We start from the raw sequence: 21,415 nt of genomic DNA, 5'->3' as shown, positions 1-21,415 counted from the left end.
ACCACAAACCCCCAAAAATGATCAATATTAGACTTATTACAGATAAGTAGCATTTAGAGCTAATGCTAAGTTTAGCTTGGTAATATCTTTACAAAGTGCATGCTTAAACCACGAATACGGCATAGAAAACTGTGAATGCCGAAACACTAGTTACTCTATTGTTTTACCTATGCCTCAGAGCTTCCATCTGTGTTTCCTTTTTTCTTTTCCCAAAGCATTTCGATAAGTCACAATCCTCCCAGGCAAAGAGACGAGGGCAGACTCATGCTGTGACCGATGCTGATGATGAGGAGGAGGGCGAAGAGGAAGGGGCCTGGCCAATCTGCTGGTCAGTGAGGCCTGAGAGCCCCCCAGGAAGCTTCAGAAAGCCTGGGAGACCCTGGGGAATGCCTTGAGGACCTTGAGAAGCCTGGATTAGAGTTTAGAGTATTAACGCAAAAAGGGCGTTTGCACTATATAGTTCCTATCCAACAACTAACTGACACGTTTAGCGCCTGTTCCTGTCACATGTGACCCAAAAGAGCACTCTATTCATTTACACAAGAAATATTATTTGTTTTAATGTTTGTTCGCTTCTGTCTGGTCAGGGCCTAGGTGATAGTGTCATTGAGCTCTATGTAGTTGCAACCATTGCTGCTGTGGTTAAAATGTATAATTGTTCCCAGGCACCAAAAGCTTTGGCCCAATAAACATTTGTAAGATTTAAGAGAATACCAAATGTTTAACATCAAATTTTGTTGCAAAAAAAGAAGCCTCCATTGTGATTTTAAGGTTGTTGTACTATATATTATTACTAGTGATAGTGCTCTACTTTGAGGGATAAATTGATTGTAACATGTCTTAACATGATATCGTTATTAAGTTCTCTTAAGATCTACTGTAAAACTAAAATGTTAAACTTCTGACAACAGACATAATTTATACCTTTAGCCAAGTTTCAATTGAAGTAATCTAGCCACATCCCTGAAAGACATAAAAAAATCATTGAAATGGCCTTAAAAGATTATTTGTTTATGATTTTATATTTGATAAACATGTGTTACCGAAAAATATATGGTCTGCTGTAGCTGGCAAAGTTTAGATGGCAGTTTCAGATAAAATACACAATCAATATCCACATTTGACAGGAATTCTATTGAAATTAACTGAAACGCATAATAAATAATTTTGGTATGCACATGCATTTTTGGCAAGGTACTCAAAAGACTTAATGGTACAGTCTGTGCACTCTGTTAGCCAAAACGAAAAACGATTTTATCGGTTCATTCTAAGTGCTTATCCATCTCATCAGTCGATGTGGTGACCAACCTCTGTACATTATGTTTTCATTGATATTTTTGTATTTATTAAATCTATTTTGTTTTTTGGGAGTTAAGACATCTAATCTTGTGGAGTATAACTGTTATGCTAAATATCTGTGATAGTACTGGCATACTAAGTAATTTAATTCATCAACCTGTTTGTGTACATATCTGTCAAAGCCAATTATCAGAATGCTGTCATCTGCAGAGCCCTGATCGATGCATTACTGTTGAAGGAATTTTTATAATAAATCAATTGGACATGGATCTGTTTATAAAGGACATGGGGGAAAAACTGGGAACAGGAGAATGCATTGATAATGTTGCTACGCTAACATTTTTTTTGTTGTTTTAAGGATGTCTCTATTTTCATTTTACATGTCCATATATATATATATATATATAGAGAGAGAGCAAATAAATATTAAGTGGTTTTATTGTTCCATAATGCTTGTGCTCTTACCTCTCAATATCATTTTGACAGAAAGTTTAAGAATAAAAGATTTTTCCAGTGATTTTCTTTGTGGATTGCTTGCTAAATAAATACTCGATCGTAATTGTACAGAAACTATAATACAATACCAACAAAATTATATGTTATGTGTATTTGTCGTTGCAGGAATGCAACCCAAACTTCTTCGATTTCTACGTGCAAAATGCAATTAATGGGAAATCGGTAGAAAATAAATCCTATGATTGAATTTCCAAATATTCGGTGTCATCTTCTCGGCTTGCACATGTAGGGAATTGGCATTGATTTTGTGGGTTTCGAGCATAAGTTTCTAGACGGAACCAAAGGACGGACATAGCAACGCCATGAAACCGGAAGCGGCATATATTTGCGACGGACAAGTCAGAAGTAGTAATGCTAGGCTAGAGTCACATTGAAGTCTCCGGCTGAGGTTTCAGTAAGTTATATTTTCTCGTTGTGATGTTTGGTTGGGAATGAACTTTTGACTTCCTAACATATATGTCTAAAGAGCGACCTCTATAACGATGTATTTGTATCGACCTCTGGAGAAGGCGACAAAGTAACGGGATGCTAGTTCTAATGCGCTAGCTGTATAGCTGTCATTGGCAAATGTGACATGTAACGTAATGTGTCACTATGCTCGCGTTTTTTATTGTATTTTGGTCCAAATAAAAATATATATATTATAGGTTGCAGACAACGAGGTGAACAATTGGTTCGATATTGGAAGCTGATCATCTGTTATTCACTGCAAAACAGTTTGTTGAAACACATCTTCCATATGTTGGGGGCTGTGGTTAATCTGTATTTTGTTATCTTGTCAGCAGGAGCGGGGTTGCCGGGTTTCAGATGAAGTTGGTGGATGGAAAGTTTGCCTGACAATGTTTACCACAAGAGTTGTACCTCGTCTTGGCCAGCTTTGTAGAGTGACAAGTGGGTTCAGTTTTAAATGTATGACCCTATTCAGCCTGTTTACATTGTTGATGCCACCACGTGACATTGGTGCATTTATTTTGGTTCCTAGATAAACTTCAAAACCATGGGCAGATCTTGAGGGAAAATCGACCACTTGCTCTTCGTGTTTGCTGCTCAAATTTTAATCCGAAACTCCGAAGCTACTCGACAGCAGCAGACAACAGGTCGCCTCCTCGATGGGTCCAGCTTGAGCATGAACTGGACGAGGCTCTCGTGCCTCGCAATCTCGCTGTGAGCCCTCTAGAGACCTGGCTGTGTCTGCGCTACTCCCTCCCTCCCCTCCTAGAGGCTCCACTGCCCCAGGAGGAGGCGGTGGGGGAGGCGTTGGAGGAGAAGGTGCTGCCACCTTTCTCTGTACCTGTGATGGAGGATGGCGAGGGCTCGGTGACGCCCCTGAGCTGTAAGAATGTTCTGGAGATCAGGCGGCGCAAAATGAACCATCACAAGTACAAGAAGCTGATGAAACGGACCAAGTTTTTAAGAAGGAGGGTGCTTGAGGGTCGGGCAAAGAGGAAGCAGGTGAGTGCTTCGTTTTCGGTGGCCATGTTGTGTTTCTTGAACATCACAGCGAGAGGTTTTGAACTGATCAGTGTAAATGAGTACAGGTTTAGTTGATTTTCCATCTAGCATCTATAGATTCAAAGTATCAGTTTAACACCTACTTTGGGCTCTACTTGTGATAATCACCTAATTAGTTAATATTTTTCCAAAAGTGTTATTTGTGTCCATGTCTACTGTTTTTTCATGACTGTTGGTCATACACGTATGTCCTGTACAGAAGCGGTTTGAGAAGGACCTGACACGGATCTGGAGACGGGCTGGACTGAAGAAGGCTCCAGAGGGATGGTCTCCTCCGAAGATATTCATTAAACGGCACGGAAACAAGTGAACTGAGGTCTCTGCTGTCTGTCTCCAGGCACTGACCCCTCCATACTGGACTGCTCTGGACAGCTCTCCTTTCAAACTACTTTGTTTCAACCCTGGAAATATTTGACAGTGTTGTTAGCGTATACCATGTGTTGAATAAGTTATCAAGTACACATTGAGTGTTTAATAAATACAATGACATGTTCAAAAAGTCTCTTTGTACTAATGTTTCGATTTTACACTACAGACAAGGGAAAATCCATTCACTTAACATTTACACGATTCCAACAATGGGTGGCAGTGTTGTGACGTAGCACAACACATGAAGTCAATAGGGCTACTAATGATGGCATATTGAGGCTGAAAATATGATTTCAGTTAGTAGGGTATCTGAGTTCGGTAAGACTGGTATTAAATATTTTATGACAGTACAGTGACATGTAGCCTTCATTAAGTTTTGGGTTAATCCTAATATCGAGGTCTCTGCAGCCAGACCCTAGCTCACCATAACAATAGGCAGGGACTACAACAGGAAATTGCAATACATTTATCTTGGAGTATGAAGTGTTTTCTTTCATAAACCATGATATTGGCGTCCATTATTGATTATCTTTCGGTGTTCGTTACCCTCACAGACTAACAACAAACACAAGAAAACCCAACTTAAGCGGAAAATGTAATGTGCAATAAGCACATGCATGTATAACAGCTGAATTTCATTACCTGAATGCATTACATGTTTTAACGGGCATCTATTAGGTTATTATAATAGCTGCCTATTGGTACCAATCAGGGTGAGAGAAGATCATGAATTGTAGCGGTATCCCGGTCAACCGCAACACCATTTCCGATCTCCTTCGTGTGAGTTGTTTACGTTAGGGACGAGAATAGTAAGGCAATTGAGAACCAGGATAAATATTGAGATTTAACGAAGCAATAACTGAAAGATGTTTCGAAAATGAACATTTCTCAATCGGACCTCGCTCTGTTCCTCGCCGCTCAACCAACGCTACGGAAAGTCCCGCCTTCTCCCTCGTTTACAACGGTTATTTGGAGCATCCCGTTCCAGACGCTCCGTCGACGAGCGCGCCTGGGAACGAGGCTACGGTGCCAATGCTGGAGCGGCATTGAGTTTCAGGAAATTTCAGGGGCGGGGCGTCTGGAAGAAGTACACTCTGGGGTTGCAGACTTGCCGTTGTTTTCGGACAAGTCTGCCCAGGTGTCTTTGTTTTCCCAACTGCTGATGCTCATAACTTACATTTCCCCCTAAAATAGTTACTTTTTTCCAGCATCCCCACCTCTGCAAGGATTAACGGAGACATGTCGCCACTTCAGAGTAAGACTTTGTTAGCCCTATTTATTTAAACAGAACAAATATTAAATATTTCTGTACCATAATAACATTTTGTCTTTATATTTCTTCATACAAAGAAATGTGTGTCATATGTCTTGTTACCTGTAGTAAATCTAGCCTATAATAAGCCCTTTATTGTCATTTGTAACTTTAAAAGTTCTTCTTTGTGTGTTATGTGCCTTTTTTAATTTATTAGTTTTATCCCATACCTATTTAAAAATTACATATTTTTCTTTGCTTGGCCATAGCCTACGAATTACCAGAATATTTTTCCTTGCCAGTCCTTTGTCGTTTTTGCCCCTTTAGTGTCATTCAGCAATGTGAATAATACGAAAAAATAACCTACATCTATTCTATTTGCCCACTTTTTTAACCTACGTCGTAGGTTAAAGTCCTTATTTTAACGTTTGAACCAAGAATTCCTCCACATGTCCTCTGTTGCTTTGTGTCTCTGCAATGCTTGCGGGCCGTGTGGTTTAACGAGCAATGTGTTGTGAGTTAACAGCGGTCTGCGCAGGAGAGTCAGCACAATCCCTCCAGCCTGTCATTAACTTGTTAGAGTGTCAGTAACGAGTGTTTCACCACGAGTGGGCTGCTTTGAGTCTGTAGAAGGTAAAGAAGGGGATTACCGCTCCAGCCAAGTTTACTGTAGTCTCTGGTCTAATGAACAGATCTGTACACACACGACCACACCATTGTACCGTAATAGGTATACTATCAGCTCAGCGCTTTCTAATTGCGCACGCATCCATCCATGTCTTTACAGCAAGCAGGGGATTGTTAGTTACAACCGAATTGACAAATTTAACCTTAATCCTACACACACACACACACACACACACACACACACACACACACACACACACACACACACACACACACACACACACACACACACACACACACACACACACACACACACACACACACACACACATACAGATTTATGTATATACATATACTTGTATATACAAATACATGTTCTGGTCAGGTAGCCTGAGGCCTCTCTGAATATATCTTGCTCCTGAGGTGACTGCAGCCCCCTCAGTTTAGTCTGTACTTGTTGACGGACCATGCTGACAAAGTAGATCTTTGCACTCACAGTCTGACTCACATCAGACTCACATCAGAGTCAGAGCTTTGTGCAAACGAAAGCATTACTTGAGCCCTAAAATATATTTGTATAAAAAAAAGTTAAAACCAGGTGTGCTTTATTAAATTATGCTTGGTGTGATTCTGCAGATGTAAACGAGTAGGCCTACAGCGAGTGGGATCATCATTAGGGAAAGCGGCCATCATTATGCTGTGCAATTCAGAAGCATGTCGTTAAGTCCTAAGTGTTAAATCAAAGTGAGTCATCAGCCACTGTTACCCAGAGTGGGAGATGAGAGGAAATTACAGGTTTCTGCAATGGTTGTTTGTTTTCTCCTTCTGTTGGACGATTTATCCCCCTTCATCCAGATCCCACCGACGCTCTGCGGTGTGAAATTATGCGCGTCTGCACGCTTATTGAAATGCTGCCACGCGACTTCATGCTCCATGGAAATGTATTAAACGTTACACATTTTTGGCATGTTAATACTGTAGGCTCCTCCTGAAGGTCAAGGAAACGGTACAAATCGTAGCCTAGGTACTGCATATATGATGGTGAATGTGTGAATACGGTTCCTGCCGAATCACAGCCTTGCCACAAACTGCGGTGGCTAGAATGAATAGCGACCCTGTATGCTTTGCCCTTAATGTGCGTCCGCTGGCTCTTGAACAAACAGCATATAGAATAGCCCCCCGGGGGAGAGGGAAACTGGCACGAGAACCGTTTTAAAAGTTTCCCATCCCTAGAAGGATAATCTTGAAATAGATGTAGAAATTAGGTACAATCTAGAAGTATATGTTAAAAAAGAGGTTAGATGCATAATCTAGAAATAGACACATCAAAAAGCCAGAATCTCAAAATAGATGTAGATAAGAGCCATAGAGCCCATGATGACTCACATGTGTTGGTGTCATTTATGGATGATTGATGGTAAGAACTTTTACTGTTTTGGATGTTATAAGCAGGATTTAGCATTTTTTTGGCATTAGTTTATCTTGTGCTCTTGTCCAAGTCATCATCGCTGCCCTTTATCTGTTTTTGCAGATTTTTTGCACATCTGCTGCAGCTGTTTACCCTCAACCCCCTACCCTTTCTTCAGATCAGTTCGGCCTTGGAGTCAACGCTTCAAAAAAATAAAATAAACACTTAGTTTTTACAAGCTTATGTCCTAACCGTGGGTGTTGTTTTGACGAAACATGGATTTCATTGGTTAAGTGGGACCCTGAACCTAATACAATGGGCTTGTTTCTTTCAGTTCTCGCGGTCCTCCTGCTGCCAAGTGGTAAGAAAAATGTATTTCCCAATTCTGTAACATCTTCTTGTGATCAATTGTCCTGCATGTTTGTAGCTTCATTCACTTGTTTAGTCTGCATCCACTTGGCATCATTCAATCCACAATAACTGCTTAGTCTCTGACTTCTGTTCAGGAGTGAATTTCTGTCTCTATGTGTTTTTCATTGGTCCATCCATCGACCAATCAATTCGCCGGTTTGAACAGCTTGGTGCCAGAGCGGCGACCATAGGCAGCAGGGAGGGCTGGTGGAGACCAAGAACTTTACCTACCCGGTGGGCTCCCGGGCCGTCCTGCCCTGCCACAGCCCCCGCATGGTGTGGACCCGGGACCGGCTGCGGGACCGCCAAAGGGTGGTCCACTGGGACCTGGTCCGCACCGCTCCCAAGTACTCTGTGGAGCGGCTCCTGGACATGTCCCCCGGGGAGGGGGCCCAGCCCCACCAGAGGCTCTACAACGCCTTCAACAAGGGCCGTGTGTCCGTCCCGCAGACCGCCTTCAGCGACGGGAACTTCTCCCTCGTCATCAACAGTGAGCGTTCCCTTTCTTAATGCTCGAGGTTCTAACGTAGCTCGGAGCCATGTTGTTCAAATGGTTGTTTTGGTGCACTTCGTTTCCCCTCTCCAGACGTGTCCACCGCAGACAGAGGGGTCTACACGTGTAACCTGCACCATCACTACTGCCAGGTCCACCAGTCCATTAAGATCCAGCTCAACATCACCAAATCAGGTTCTGCTCTGTCCTCCATGTGAAGGGAGATGATCTATCTTTAAATACATTTGGAAAAATTATTTTCGGGAAAAGCGTTTTGAATTAGCTTTCTTTGTGTCAAGAACTGAGAAGTAGCATCAACTAAAGTTCCTCTTCCTTTTCCCCCTGCAGCCCGTAAGGAGAAGCGCTACTGGGACGGCGAGCGCACGGTATTCGTGGTGCAGCTGGGCCGCTCGGTGGCGCTGCCCTGCGTCAACCGGCGCCCCCTGTGGCGGGACGGCCTGCAGGAGGACCAGCAGCAGGTGGCCCACTGGGACTACCAGGCCCCTGGCGTGCGCCAGGACCGGGCCGACCGCCTGGTGGACCTCTACGCCTCGGGCGAGCGGCGGGAGTACAGGCCGGTGTTCACCCCCGGCAAGATGAGCCTGGAGGAGGACGCCTTCTCCGACGGGGACTTCTCCCTGAGCATCGCCGACCTGGAGCCAGAGGACCGGGGGCTGTACTCCTGCCACCTGCACCACCACTACTGCGGCGTGTATGAGAGGCGCATCTTCCGGCTGATCGTGGGACCCCCCCGGCGGCGCTCTCCCACTGCTCCTTCCCCTCCTCCTCCTCCTCCCCCTGCTCCCCCCGTGCCAACCTCGGCCCCCAGGGTCCCTGCCCGCACCGAGCCCGACTTCAGTAAGGAGAGAGGTCTGTACGCGGTCCCTACGGGATCACAAACGTGTTCCAATCGAAGGAATATTAAAGAAAAATATAGAGATAGAGGCCGTCGGGTGAAACGACTTGGTGTGTTCATAAGCATATTTGGTTAGTTGAGTCAGTTGGTCCTCTTGCCAATTTTGCCTCGCCTCAACCCTCTGGTTTTGTGTTCAAGCTGAAAAGGGAAGAGGAGGTTTTGGTAAATGCGCAGAAAGAAACAAAGAAAGACTGATTTTGATGTTAAACTGTGTCTGTCATGGTTCACGAAGCGGTCTACAGTAAGTAGCCACTAATTGTCCCAACCGGACACTGGGTTATTTCCACTGCATTCCTGGGTTTAGTAGGAGGACCCTAAGAGTTTCAACTACACGCTATGTAGCTCTCGCTTTTTGTTTATTTCTCCTCCTCTTGAATTCAGGTCAGCGTCCGAACCAACCAGTATCTGTCTGTGGCTGCGGCTTGTTTATCAGCAGTTCAGGAAAGCAACATCTGTTACATCTGCTCAACATCTGGGCCAGTTGTGACTAGTGAGAACAGAGCAAAATGAGGAGGGAGTTCAGGTATGTGTTGCATTATAGATCCTCCTTCCTCCTTTGAACGAGGAGCCATAGGAACATCTAACAGCTCCATATAATACACATGTAGAAAGTTGTAGAGATGGGATCCTGTCTGGTTCTTCTGGTCTATGCCAGCAAAGAAAACATGCAGAAATCTGCAACGCGGAGAAATAAGTAACGGCCCCGCCTTGCGAGATTAACCCGCATCACAAATCAGATTACAGCAATTATCTGTCATAAACAAAGCAACATAGCGGCCTGTCTGTGGTTTAATGCTGTAATTATTGCTGACAAGTTAAACATTGCTGGGTGATAATGAGGTTGATATAGCCGTGGAAGAGAGGGTCCATGAATCTTAAATTAATTGACCCCCACACATGCTGTTATGCCCAGCACAGCTTGTGGGGACCGTCCCTCTGCATGTGGCCGCTTGTCTGATCCGTCAGACAAAATGCTAAGCAGGCAACAGATGAAGGCTTTGTGGCTTCCCCACCACGGGGGGGCTGGGTGGTGCCGGGGAAGGGGGTCCCTGGTTGAGCTCCACAGATGACCTTGAACACGACATATGGAGTTGTGTTCATGGTAAGCACTATAAACATTAGCAGGTGATAATCGCCAACCCTGCTCCGCCTCTGCCCACATGAGGTCATTTCCTGCCTGGTCTGGCCTGATTACGAGCCATTCATCTGGTTGTCCTCGTCTCTTTGATCTGTTAGCTGGTCCGCAGGTGAAGAATCAAATGTTAAAGGGTGTGTATATTACTCCCTCAGACAAAATACTATTATAACAGTGTTTTTGCAGAAACTAAAGCAGTTATCTCCACAGACCTTATCTTCACTTCATAGAAATTGAAATTGTTTATTTTCTTTTAACGGCTTTCTCTTTGGAAAACCAAAGAGACAGTCTGAAAAATTTGTTCTATTTCTTAAAGCAATAATTTCAGCTTTTGCTGACATTACCAACTGAGTTATAGTGTCAATAATAAATTCCTTCTGTCAACTATGCGGCAGTCCTCAGATTTAGGGTATGAACTGAGAGGAACTGTTCATAGGGAAATTACTGAATAAAAAACAACTGACCTATTTCTAAGTCAAACACAGGGTGCAACTTATAACTGCGGTGTGATGGAACAATATACTTTAGCTCCTGAGCCGAATTTATGGAACTAGAAAAGTATTTCCTGGAGTCCCAGGGCAGGGGTTATAACCAGACCAAATGGGTGTTTACACATTGACTCTTCGGGGAACGTCGAAGATTGCAGGTTTATCACTGCGACTAAGTCTCTGTGGGGCATACTGTGGGCCTGAAGAGGGCAGACAGTAGTTGAGACTAGTCTCTCTGTTTAACCAATTAAGTTGTTGTGGTTAAATGTGGTACCCAATACAGAGTTATAACGGCTGTAGTCTTGCTAGTTTCTTTTCATTGTTGACGTAACTGTTGTTTTCATAGGATTTGTTGAAGCCTTAAAAAAAGGAAAAAGGTGTCGCATGTTTTTTTTTCCATGCGTGCTGAAATGGCTTCTGTGTTTATTGGAAGAAGTGGGCAAGAGAGTCAGACAGACGGACTGACCACATACAAAATGTTATTTTTCCTGCTGGTTCTGATCTGGTTAGGTCTGTGTGTTTCTAGAAGAGAAAGAAACCCAGCTGCATGACATAAGCTCTGGAAGCCATTACAGCCAAAAGCATTTTGACATTTAACTCCTGGCCGCCCCATTCTCTGGCCGGCTCTTGGAAACATGTGAATTAGTCTCTGAAAAGAATAACATTTGGACACATTTGGATGTTATTTTCTATCTACAGTACATCTATATTACCCTTTCTGAGTTATAACATACAATACAGAAAAAAATGATGTATGTCCATATACGTATATCAATGGTTTATATCAGGGTGACAGTGAGTATGCCAATTTAATGTAGCAGTAAAGCAATAGAAAAGAGGTCAAGATTAAAAAAAAAGTTCAAGATTTGATTTCCCCTGGGCTCACAGGCGAGACTAGACTATTATTAAATATAATAGAGTTAGCTGCAAAAGCCTTTCAAGCCTATTTAATTGAGACTGTTGTGGTTCCACCAGGCAACAAAGAGGTGGAGATGCCAAGAGTGGTGAACGTCATTCTTCCAGAGCAGCAGGGTCACATGACGCAGCAGCTGGGTTACATCCTGGCTACCTTCTTCCTGCTGGCCCTCCTCCTAGCCGCCATCATTGTGCTTACGCGGCGACGCAGAAAGAGAGGTACTGTTGTCACTGTCCACGTTGTAGTTTGCTATACCTCCACCGGGCCGAGCGATCCTCAGTTCCCTAACTACATGTTAGCTGATATAGTATAGAGGAATATTAAAAAAACACTTGTTTTTGTACAACTGCACATTTCCTTGATTCTGTGTTTGATTTTGTGTGTTCATTACAGAAACAGACTACGAACTCCGCACATATGATCGGTAATATCTATTTAACATTATTTCAATTCAAATGAATCAAAATACATAATTTATGTAATTTGCACTATCTGGTCAAATTGTGATTTCTTGGTAATAATCCATGAAATGTTATTTCTCTGCAGAGGCCATGAGCTCTGTGTTGGTGAGGTGTCGATGACCAGCACAGAGATGAAGACTTGCAATCAGGAATCTCTGAATTCAAGTAAGTCTGGTCAACACACACACACACACACACACACACACACACACACACACACACACACACACACACACACACACACACACACACACACACACACACACACACACACACACACACAAACACACACAAACACTGCTATAATCTCCTTTGGATTTTATCATATTATAACACATTTCTAAACTTGGCCCTTCCATAGATTACAAGAACAACCTACTGAAGGAGATGGACATGTCCAAAGGCTGCAATCAGGGTGAGTAGAAAATGTAGCATGATTCCCAAAAAGTAACAGAGAAAGGCCAAATTAAAGTTGCAATGTGTAACATTTCAGCAAACTTCTATCTTAAAATGATAGAAAAAGTCAAAGGAAAAAGTCAAAGTCAAAAACTGTGATTTTAATAATGTTAGCAATAAAATCACAAGGAAAAAGTCAAAGCTGATTGTGATTTTCATAATGTTAGCAGTAAAATCACATCCTGTTACTGATATATTCTACAAATAAAAACGGCTGGCCATCCTGTAACTCTCTCTTTGTTTACAAGACTCGTAGACACTCAGGAAACCCTTCCCACTCACCCCAAACCCCTCCCACTCACCCCAAACCCCTCCCACTCACCCCAAACCCCTCCCACTCACCCCAAACCCCTCCCACTCACCCCAAACCCCTCCCACTCACCCCAAACCCCTTCCACTCACCTCAAACCCCTCCCACTCACCCCAAACCCCTCCCACTCACCCCAAACCCCTCCCACTCACCCCAAACCCCTTCCACTCACCCCAAACCCCTCCCACTCACCCCAAAACCCTCCCACTCACCCCAAAACCCTCCCACTCACCCCAAACCCCTCCCACTCACCCCAAACCCCTCCCACTCACCCCAAACCCCTCCCACTCACCCCAAACCCCTCCCACTCACGCCACCACGCCAGTGGAGCTACACTAGTTCACGTACACTGTTATCCTCCCGCCTACTAACCGGGTGGGGCTCATTCTTACACATTGCAACTTTAATGACAGTAAAATAAGAAAACATTCAAGGTCTCAGCAGAATTCACCCAAAGGGAGAAGTCAAAGGATCTCTTTAATCACGGCTCTTTTCCCCTTCCATTCACTCTGCCCTCAGACTTGGAGGGGAAGCTGTGGATGTGATGTGAGATTGGTGGATTGCTACTGGCAGGTCCAGGGCAGTGGAGGGAGGAATAAGTGGGAGGACGAAGCCATGCAGAAACCAAAGATGGGCGACTGTGTAAGGACAGGAGGATAGTTCCCTCTGCTCTGATTCTGGCTCAGCCAGAATGTCTAGGAAAATAATCGTTTTTTAAAGTTTTATACACATTTGGTTCTCTTTAACTACAATATGGTTTAACATATCTTTTTGTCATTACGTTTTCGTAAGTATCTTGTCACGTCATTTTACATTACATAGTTGGTTCTTTCTCAAGTGGTTCTAAAGTGCATGCTTTGCTTGTTGTATGTGTGTAGTGTGCTTACACAGCCTCAACATGTGTGCACTTTATTGTACACAATTCATCTTAAAGATTAATGAATTATAATACTTTTTAACACAATTTGCTTTACTGTAATACAAGACTCTTCAGCTAATATCACTGGTTAAGCACAATATTTAGGCAGTATTTCCTTATTTTTGAAGTGAATATTACAGAGGTTTCCCGTTTTTATAGGATGCCTCAATATTACCAACAAGAAATACTCTTTTCAACATACTTCATAATTCATACGAAATATAAACAGGGAAATAAGAAAACGATTTCACCCCCATAAAACTCTCAATTACATTGTGAAGTATCACAATAAGAATGTAAGAAAGACTGAATCTGACACAACTCAGGAAATAAGTAGGTAAAATAGTCTATCCTCTAAATATTTGTTATTATTTATGTAGGTTGGTTTTACAAGCAAACATTGTTTTAAAGAAACCCTGGTTGGCTTTTTTTCTATAATTGGATCTGCTGGTAAATGCATCCACACTTTTCGTATACAACCTCTATAAACTTTGTCGTCATGGGGTACTTAATCACCTGCTTTGTTTAAGACAAACAAAACCTCGAGTGCCTTTTTCTTTTGCGTTCTTTTTTTCAATAAAGGACTCTTGTTTGCACGATGTAAACTAGATCTTCTGGTTAACTCATTGTGGGCGTATGATGTGATGAAGGCACTCTAATTCTTGCAACTATGTTGCACACAGTTGGATGAACTGTGTTGAACCACTCATTGGGCACATTATTCCAATATTTTGTGAGCGTGTATGGCCGCAAAAATATAATAAATATTATTGTTGATTTAGTGTTCCAGCTGCTCGCCTTCCTCGATGTTAAAGAGCTAGACAACACTACCCCCTACTGTTTCATTCATGTGAAAACCCGGAGACATAAACATTGCCATATATATATTATTATTTTCAATATATGTATATATTTAGGCCCTACCTAACCAAATGATCAGGTAACGGTATTGCTATTGACTAGTAATGCTACATCCTAATATAATCGCATTTAAAGACATTTCAGGATTATATAATCCTTTACATAATTTGTTCTGTGTCTATAACGCTGTTAATACAATAAACCTGCAGTAGTCCTAACTCACCACTAGATGGCTTCGTTGTCTCGCAGATCGCCTACTGGATAAATAGCAATATTCCAAACTCCATATCGCAAGGATGTGTGGACTGTCCCTTCCTGTTTTAGTGCCGAGACAGCCACCGTACCGACACATCGGAGCAGGGATACACTTTCAACGTGATTATGTCTGTTTTTTCGCTCTGCGTATCAAACAATCGCTTATTTATACCTCGGCGTTGGAGCCACAGTTTACCGTGTTAGCGCCGTCGGGGAAGCCGCTGTGTAATGTTATGTTATGTTATGTTACGGATCGCTCGTAACATAGCAGGCCTATTTACTGCGCTGCCAACCCTTGTTCCTTTCCTGTGTCAATGAGTGTCCTACCCTCACTCTCATGGCGGAGACTAAAATCATATACCACATAGACGAGGAGGAGACTCCTTATCTAGTTAAATTATCAGTCTCTCCGGAAAAAGTCACCTTAGCGGATTTTAAAAATGTCCTCAACAATCGCCCGGTCAACAGCTACAAATTCTTCTTCAAATCGATGGACCAGGATTTCGGGTAAGTGGCTAGTTTGTACCACCATTATTTTCCAATATATACCTATCTCGCTGCTATTAATATTTGCAAATGCGTAATTGGTGTGTTATAGCTATATATAGGGTGTATAAATAGCTTCATCAGACGACCACGATGGCAGCAGACACTGTAACCTGGGCACATTAGTGTGGGTTTCACCGCATCTGGCACCTGTTCATTATCACATGCTATCCAGTCCACGATTGGGAGAAAACATTGTTTCAAGTACAGCCATATCTCTGTGTCTATCTGAAGCCTGTTCTTGACAGCTCTGACTCACCTCTGCATGTACAATGGGAAAAAGACCCTTTGTATCCACGCTCTCCTTCCACACACACATGCAAATACAGATGAGGGATGCATGCAGATGTCACAACTATTGACAAGGCACTCACGCGTTTAGGGTCACAGAGGTCAAGTTCAGGGTCCTCTGGTTCAACTTCAGGATCGATCTTCCAGGTAGACTTTGTGATCAGCTTTCATCGTAGTCCTTTTCTTTCGTTATATTTAAAAATAGCTCTGACAAACATCGCCAGGTTTCGGTTTTAACAAGTTGAATATACCAAAGGTTCGAAGACCGGAGCCTGTCTGTCCCTTTACACATTACCGTGCATGAAGCTTGTCCCAACAGGTAACCTCATTCAGGCCTCATTGGGTTTAAACACCTTTTGCCTTCTCCTCCAATGTTTTCATCATGGTCTGCCTTAATAACCATACATCATGACTGCACAGCTACAGAGCACTCTGGACTGAGTGTGTGATGATGGTCCCTTTTCATGATATTGACCTTTTATTTCTTTTCAGCTCATTTCATTTGTTCTACGCTCGGTAAAACAAATAATATAAAACGTAGTAAATAATAAAGAATTTAAAAATTGAATAGCTGCAGCCAACGAGAATTGCATCATGTTTTCAATTGTCCGTAATGTCAATGACTGGGTGAGGTCATGGTTTTAAAACTGAACCTATTGTATCACGCCTCTCGCTGGGGGAAGCATATTTATGTCAATGTGCGTTTCTCATTCCAATCTGATGTCTCACTTGCTCTCTCTCTCTCTGCTCTTGCTCACCCACTCTCACTTTTGGCCACCCTCCCACACACTCACAGTACATGCTACAGTATACAGATACAGTAAATGTACAGTCCGCTCTGTATGAAGTTAATGTGTGTGTAGGTGGTGGTGGCCATAGAGTAACTGGACGATTGTGACCTTGCGAGGGGAAACCGGTTCTTCCTGGTGCTTGGCCCGTCCCGAGTTTGGTTTTTATAGTCTTCGGCCCCAACTTCCTGTCTCTCTCGCGTACAGCTGGCCTGACCTCAGGTGATCCACAAGCAGATTACACGGTCAAACAAGGCCTGTTTGCTCTTAACCCTCTACGTGGTGATGACATAGACCCTGTGTTGCCAGAAGAATATTCACTGCCGGTCCACCGCGGTTCAATAAAAACACCAAAAGATAAAATGGAGCCATGGATGGGATATGGCACTAATGAAACTTGATGTGTTGTGTTCATGTTGTGTTCTCAGGTTGGAATGGACCGACTGACCGACCGACACACACACGCAGATACGCGCACACGCACACGCACACACACACACACACACACACACACACACACACACACACACACACACACACACACAGAACAAGGGCTGAGCTGCCTCTGTGCGAGCATCCTTGTTACTGAGCCAGAAGCTTTAACGCCACATGGTATATCAGCCCAGTATCGCAAGAGGAGCCCGACACGCAGAATCACCAAGGATACCAGGCTTTTGTGGTCGCTATGCAGGGCGTACACTGCTTATGTGCAGACGGTATGGCTAGCAAAGAATTAGCTGGGGAGGAATAAGACTGCTGAGCACAGAGGGAAAACATCAAATCCCTTGCAGTTACAGACAGTGTTTGAAATGTAAATGAGCAGCCAGTGGAGGGGCTTCTGTGGTAGACCCCCTGTTGAGAGCAACCAGCTCTTTTTTTTTTCTGTCAGGGATAACTGAACTGGATTCCTGCCCTAACCGTATTAAAACAGCAACAGCAATACAATTGTTAAAGAGGCTGTGTTATAAATGCTATTTCGTTTGGATTTCTCTCTTTTTAAAGGCCTGTGTACGTTTGATTCACTGCGGTCGTCACGGTAGTTGTACGTTTTCCATAATGTCAGACTCAAACCGATGTTCTTTATTGAACATTTTCCCATTGACATTGACGTTCAATGATGTGTTCTGGTCTTCACTGCATCACCAAGATATTTAGGCGTTAACAGCACTTTTTCTTTATTATGATTATTCTTAATCCCCCTGCTTACCACAGAGAGATTAAAGGTGCGGTGTTGTTGTGTATCTCGTGTCCGGTCGGTGCGGGTTGTGCGGGTGCGAGACCTCACTACGATGCTAGTCACACAGAGGCTCACTGGGCCAGCTGAGGAGGCAGCCAAGACGAAGAAAGAAACGGCCTTGTTTGTGTCTCACCCAGGGAGCATGGCTGCAAGGGGCCGCAGCCCTCTTCCCCAGACAGCCATGCTAAGCTGCCCTACTAAGAGGACAGCAATCCAATGGGGTTTCTATTGCACAATTGTGTGATTTGCCCAGGAAGAAAGGCACACTCAGTGTTTAAACATTGAGGAAGGTCAACTAAACAGCTATTCTATTACATGAGTATTAACTAAATTAGTTAGCACAGTAATGATAATGCTTTGTAAATGCCAAAGGTTTGAAATATGTCATATATATATCAGAACTTTATTAGAAGGAGCAGCAGCCCATTGGCGTTAAAAGGTCCTTTGACTATTAGTCACTGTTGGTCGCTGTCCTCCGCCTGACCACTGATAACTAGGTTAACCTCACAATAACTAGCCCTCATCCGTCTCGCTGGTCATAAACAAACATGTCTAATCTTCGGCGGCTGCACGAATACATTTTTCCCTGCAGTGTAATATTCTGCAATTACCCTGCTAAGTCTTGTGCCATTATCCTGTGAAATCTGTTAAGACCTATTTAAGCTGTCATGGCAGCTCTGTTACCCCAGTAGAAACCAGACACATGCCTTTCTGCTCAAGGCTGGGCGTGTGTGTGTGTGTGTGTGTGTGTGTGTGTGTGTGTGTGTGTGTGTGTGTGTGTATGTGCGTGTGTGTTTGTGTGTGTGTGTGTTTGTGTGTGTGTGTGTGTGTGTGTGTGAACCATTACTCTTAACAGTCTAGAGTTTAACCGATGCTGCTTCTGATTATAATCTTATCAGATCACATGTAATGACGCACAGAAGCAACATTAATCTACATGGGTTTTCATTTAGTTCGATTTAGTGCTTTTGATTTACTTTTAGTAGGTTCTTTTAAATATGAGAAAATATAGATTTGTCGTGCCCTCTGCCAAACGTTGAACTATGCATTCTGAGAAAATCTGGCTTTCTCATCGTCTATCATGGACACAAACCACTCCCACATCCTCACCAGTAAGGCACCTTTCAGCAAGAGCCCATTGAGCCGGAGAAGGAGCGAGAGGATGCGAGCACTTCCTCTACCTAACAGGCCTCCGCAGCTCCGGGCTGGCAGCCCTCCCTCTCTTCCTCCCTGAGGTGGGAGTCGCCGCCGCAGCAGCCTCCGCGGTCGCTCCAGACCACAAGGCTGGGTTATCTCTGCTCACCACTCCCCGCCCGCCGAGTCCCACAGCAGCCGCTGTCGTGCGGGCCGGGCGTGCGTTCTCTGTAGCAATAGGGCCGTTCCTGGCACACACGAAAGGGGGGGGGAATGGGTGTGTGTGTGGAGGTGGGAAGGGGTTCTATAAAGCCGCTGTCGGAGACCGCCGCATGAAATCTTCTTAGGCTTCCCTGTCAATCTCATGAGGCCTCTTCCTCCTTTTCATGTGCCATGTTCAAAGTCTACTGGCCAACACAAGATTCTATTCAGGCTCAGAAAGCCTTGACACATAGCCAATGCTGGGGGACTCCTTTGCAGTGTAGCAGAAAATTACAAAAACACACAGGCGGTATTGCAGACTGCACCATGATCGATAACTGTGTATGTGGGAGAGTGTGTTTTATGTGTGTGTGTGCGTGCGTTTGCCTGTGGTTGTGTGCCTGGCTGTGCTTGCTTTTGTGTGCATTTATGTGTGTTTCACTGCGTGCTTGCGTGTGTGTTTGTCTGTGTCTGACTGTGCTTGCTTGTGTCTGTGTGTGTGTGTGTGTTACACTGCATGCTTGTGTGTGTGTGTGTGTGTGTGTGTGTGTGTGTGTGTTTGTGTGCCGTGCATGGCGACCACCTTGCAACACTGCTAGGTGTTACCCAGGTCCTCTCCCACCCTCCTGATCCATGTGACATGAGTGTAGCAGGTGTGAGCACCAGTTAATGCTGAACTGTGTCCCAGGAGGTTAAAGGTTAACTGGGAGGTATTTCAGTTGGGAATTTACAGCAGAGAGGAACACAGAGAGGCAGGCTTCACAAGATCTCTCTATTATTACAGGGAAAGAGTGTGTGCCCTGCCGTCAAGTTCGCCAATTCACACCGACTTTCACGTTCAAGACACATAATACGTCCATGTTTACAGATTAGGAGGAAGACACACACAGGCACGCATGCACGCACACACACACGCATCCACTCACATACACGCACGCACGCACACACACACACACACACACACACACACACACACACACACACACACACACAAATAACCATTGATGTTTGCTGTTATAAACAGTCATACTGGGGGTATAACTGGGCTGCATACGAATGCGCTCTTAGTATGTGTCTTTCTACAGGATACATCTATCTGTTAGTATTCTGCCTGTCAGCCTGTGGTTAAGGATTATTCATTATGGTCACACTGTGGTGTACTTACCACAAAGCACATGCATGAATAAATTGTCCTCAACCCTATGATGTTTCTTGTGCTTCAACGGTCTTAACAGAATCAGACAGTCAAATCCACAGAAGACAGATGACCAGGCGAAGATCAATAGTTCCCATCCCGCCACCACAAAGGCTTACTATACTATAATGATGAAGGCTTCTACGCAATTTGAACTGAAAGGCACAAATTACTTTTCACATCTAATCATGTCAGTGTTTGTCTTTGGGCAGTGCAGGGCAGTGAAGTGTCTGAAGGCTACAATGGTTATATATGTAAACTGACTCCTTGACTCTACATCTCTCCTCTCCTCCTCTTCCTATAGGGTGGTCAAAGAGGAAATTTCCGATGACAATGCCAAGCTGCCCTGCTTCAACGGGAGAGTGGTGTCATGGGTAAGTAACATGGATGGTCCTCTCGTTGCCCTGGCCTGCTACTAGCTCACGATGGGTTGTAGTAGGGGCTCTCAGTGGGCTAGCTTGTTACTAGCTCAAGATGGGTTGTAGTAGGGGCTCTCAGTGGGCTAGCCTGCTACTAGCTCACGATGGACTGTACGAGGGGCTCTCAGTGGGCTAGCCTGCTACTAGCTCACGATGGACTGTAGTAGGGGCTCTCAGTGGGCTAGCCTGCTACTAGCTCACGGTGGGTCGTAGTAGGGGCTCTCAGTGGGCTAGCCTGCTACTAGCTCACGATGGACTGTAGTAGGGGCTCTCAGTGGGCTAGCCTGCTACTAGCTCACGGTGGGTCGTAGTAGGGGCTCTCAGTGGGCTAGCCTGCTACTGGCTCACGATGGGTTGTAGTAGGGGCTCTCTCTTGGCTAGCCTGCTACTAGCTCACGATGGGTTGTAGTAGGGGCTCTCAGTGGGCTAGCCTGCTACTAGCTCACGGTGGGTTGTAGTAGGGGCTCTCAGTGGGCTAGCCTGCTACTAGCTCACGGTGGGTCGTAGTAGGGGCTCTCAGTGGGCTAGCCTGCTACTAGCTCACGATGGACTGTGGTAGGGGCTCTCAGTGGGAGAGCCTGCTACAAGCTCACGATGGACTGTAGTAGGGGCTCTCAGTGGGCTAGCCTGCTACTAGCTCACAGTGGGTCGTAGTAGGGGCTCTCTCTTGGCTAGCCTGCTACTAGCTCACGATGGGTTGTAGTAGGGGCTCTCAGTGGGCTAGCCTGCTACTAGCTCACGGTGGGTTGTAGTAGGGGCTCTCAGTGGGCTAGCCTGCTACTAGCTCACGGTGGGTCGTAGTAGGGGCTCTCAGTGGGCTAGCCTGCTACTGGCTCACGATGGGTTGTAGTAGGGGCTCTCAGTGGGCTAGCCTGCTACTAGCTCACGATGGACTTTAGTAGGGGCTCTCAGTGGGCTAGCCTGCTACTAGCTCACGGTGGGTCGTAGTAGGGGCTCTCAGTGGGCTAGCCTGCTACTAGCTAACGGTATGTTGTACTAG

At 44.5% G+C, this 21,415-nt stretch overlaps 4 protein-coding genes across 11 annotated transcripts in view; all 4 read left to right on the top strand.

The window, feature by feature from the left end:
- The window catches only part of rap1gapa (RAP1 GTPase activating protein a), a 42,525-nt gene extending 40,708 nt beyond the window's left edge, over nt 1-1,817 (top strand). For all 4 annotated transcript variants that reach the window (XM_079741224.1, XM_079741226.1, XM_079741225.1 and 1 more), the window contains one exon: nt 216-1,817. The gene's annotated coding sequence lies outside the window, so the exon portion shown is untranslated. The remainder of the gene's footprint in view (nt 1-215) is intronic.
- Nucleotides 1,818-2,146: 329 nt separating this feature from the next.
- On the top strand, nt 2,147-3,791 carry aurkaip1 (aurora kinase A interacting protein 1). 2 transcript variants are annotated; one of them, XM_079741263.1, is made up of 4 exons: nt 2,147-2,209; nt 2,598-2,706; nt 2,798-3,267; nt 3,527-3,791. In XM_079741263.1, the coding sequence occupies exons 2-4, from the start codon at nt 2,655-2,657 to the stop codon at nt 3,635-3,637; spliced, it is 633 nt and encodes a 210-aa protein (XP_079597389.1). In that variant the 5' UTR covers nt 2,147-2,209; nt 2,598-2,654; the 3' UTR covers nt 3,638-3,791. The 2 variants fall into 2 exon arrangements, with proteins under 2 accessions (XP_079597389.1, XP_079597390.1); XM_079741264.1 differs by having other exon boundaries at nt 2,159-2,209; nt 2,601-2,706.
- Nucleotides 3,792-4,819: 1,028 nt separating this feature from the next.
- On the top strand, nt 4,820-14,296 carry LOC307079139 (matrix remodeling-associated protein 8-like). Its single transcript, XM_079741252.1, has 10 exons — nt 4,820-4,951; nt 7,318-7,344; nt 7,561-7,884; nt 7,981-8,082; nt 8,236-8,757; nt 11,402-11,560; nt 11,736-11,766; nt 11,889-11,968; nt 12,165-12,218; nt 13,089-14,296. Exons 1-10 carry the CDS (start codon nt 4,936-4,938, stop codon nt 13,112-13,114), a joined length of 1,341 nt encoding a protein of 446 aa, XP_079597378.1. The 5' UTR covers nt 4,820-4,935; the 3' UTR covers nt 13,115-14,296.
- Nucleotides 14,297-14,683: 387 nt separating this feature from the next.
- LOC307079119 (segment polarity protein dishevelled homolog DVL-1-like) overlaps nt 14,684-21,415 on the top strand; it is a 29,946-nt gene continuing 23,214 nt past the window's right edge. For all 4 annotated transcript variants that reach the window (XM_079741220.1, XM_079741219.1, XM_079741222.1 and 1 more), the window contains exons 1-2: nt 14,684-15,111; nt 20,301-20,370. In XM_079741220.1, coding sequence (XP_079597346.1) covers nt 14,942-15,111; nt 20,301-20,370 — 240 coding nt within the window. In that variant the 5' untranslated portion in view covers nt 14,684-14,941. The remainder of the gene's footprint in view (nt 15,112-20,300; nt 20,371-21,415) is intronic.

Source organism: Pollachius pollachius (genome assembly GCF_949987615.1).
Source record: "Pollachius pollachius genome assembly, chromosome: 8".
Classification (NCBI taxonomy): Eukaryota; Metazoa; Chordata; class Actinopteri; order Gadiformes; family Gadidae; genus Pollachius; species Pollachius pollachius.
The sequence above is the reverse complement of the archived record's forward strand: the minus strand, read 5'-3'. Positions and strand labels throughout refer to the sequence as shown.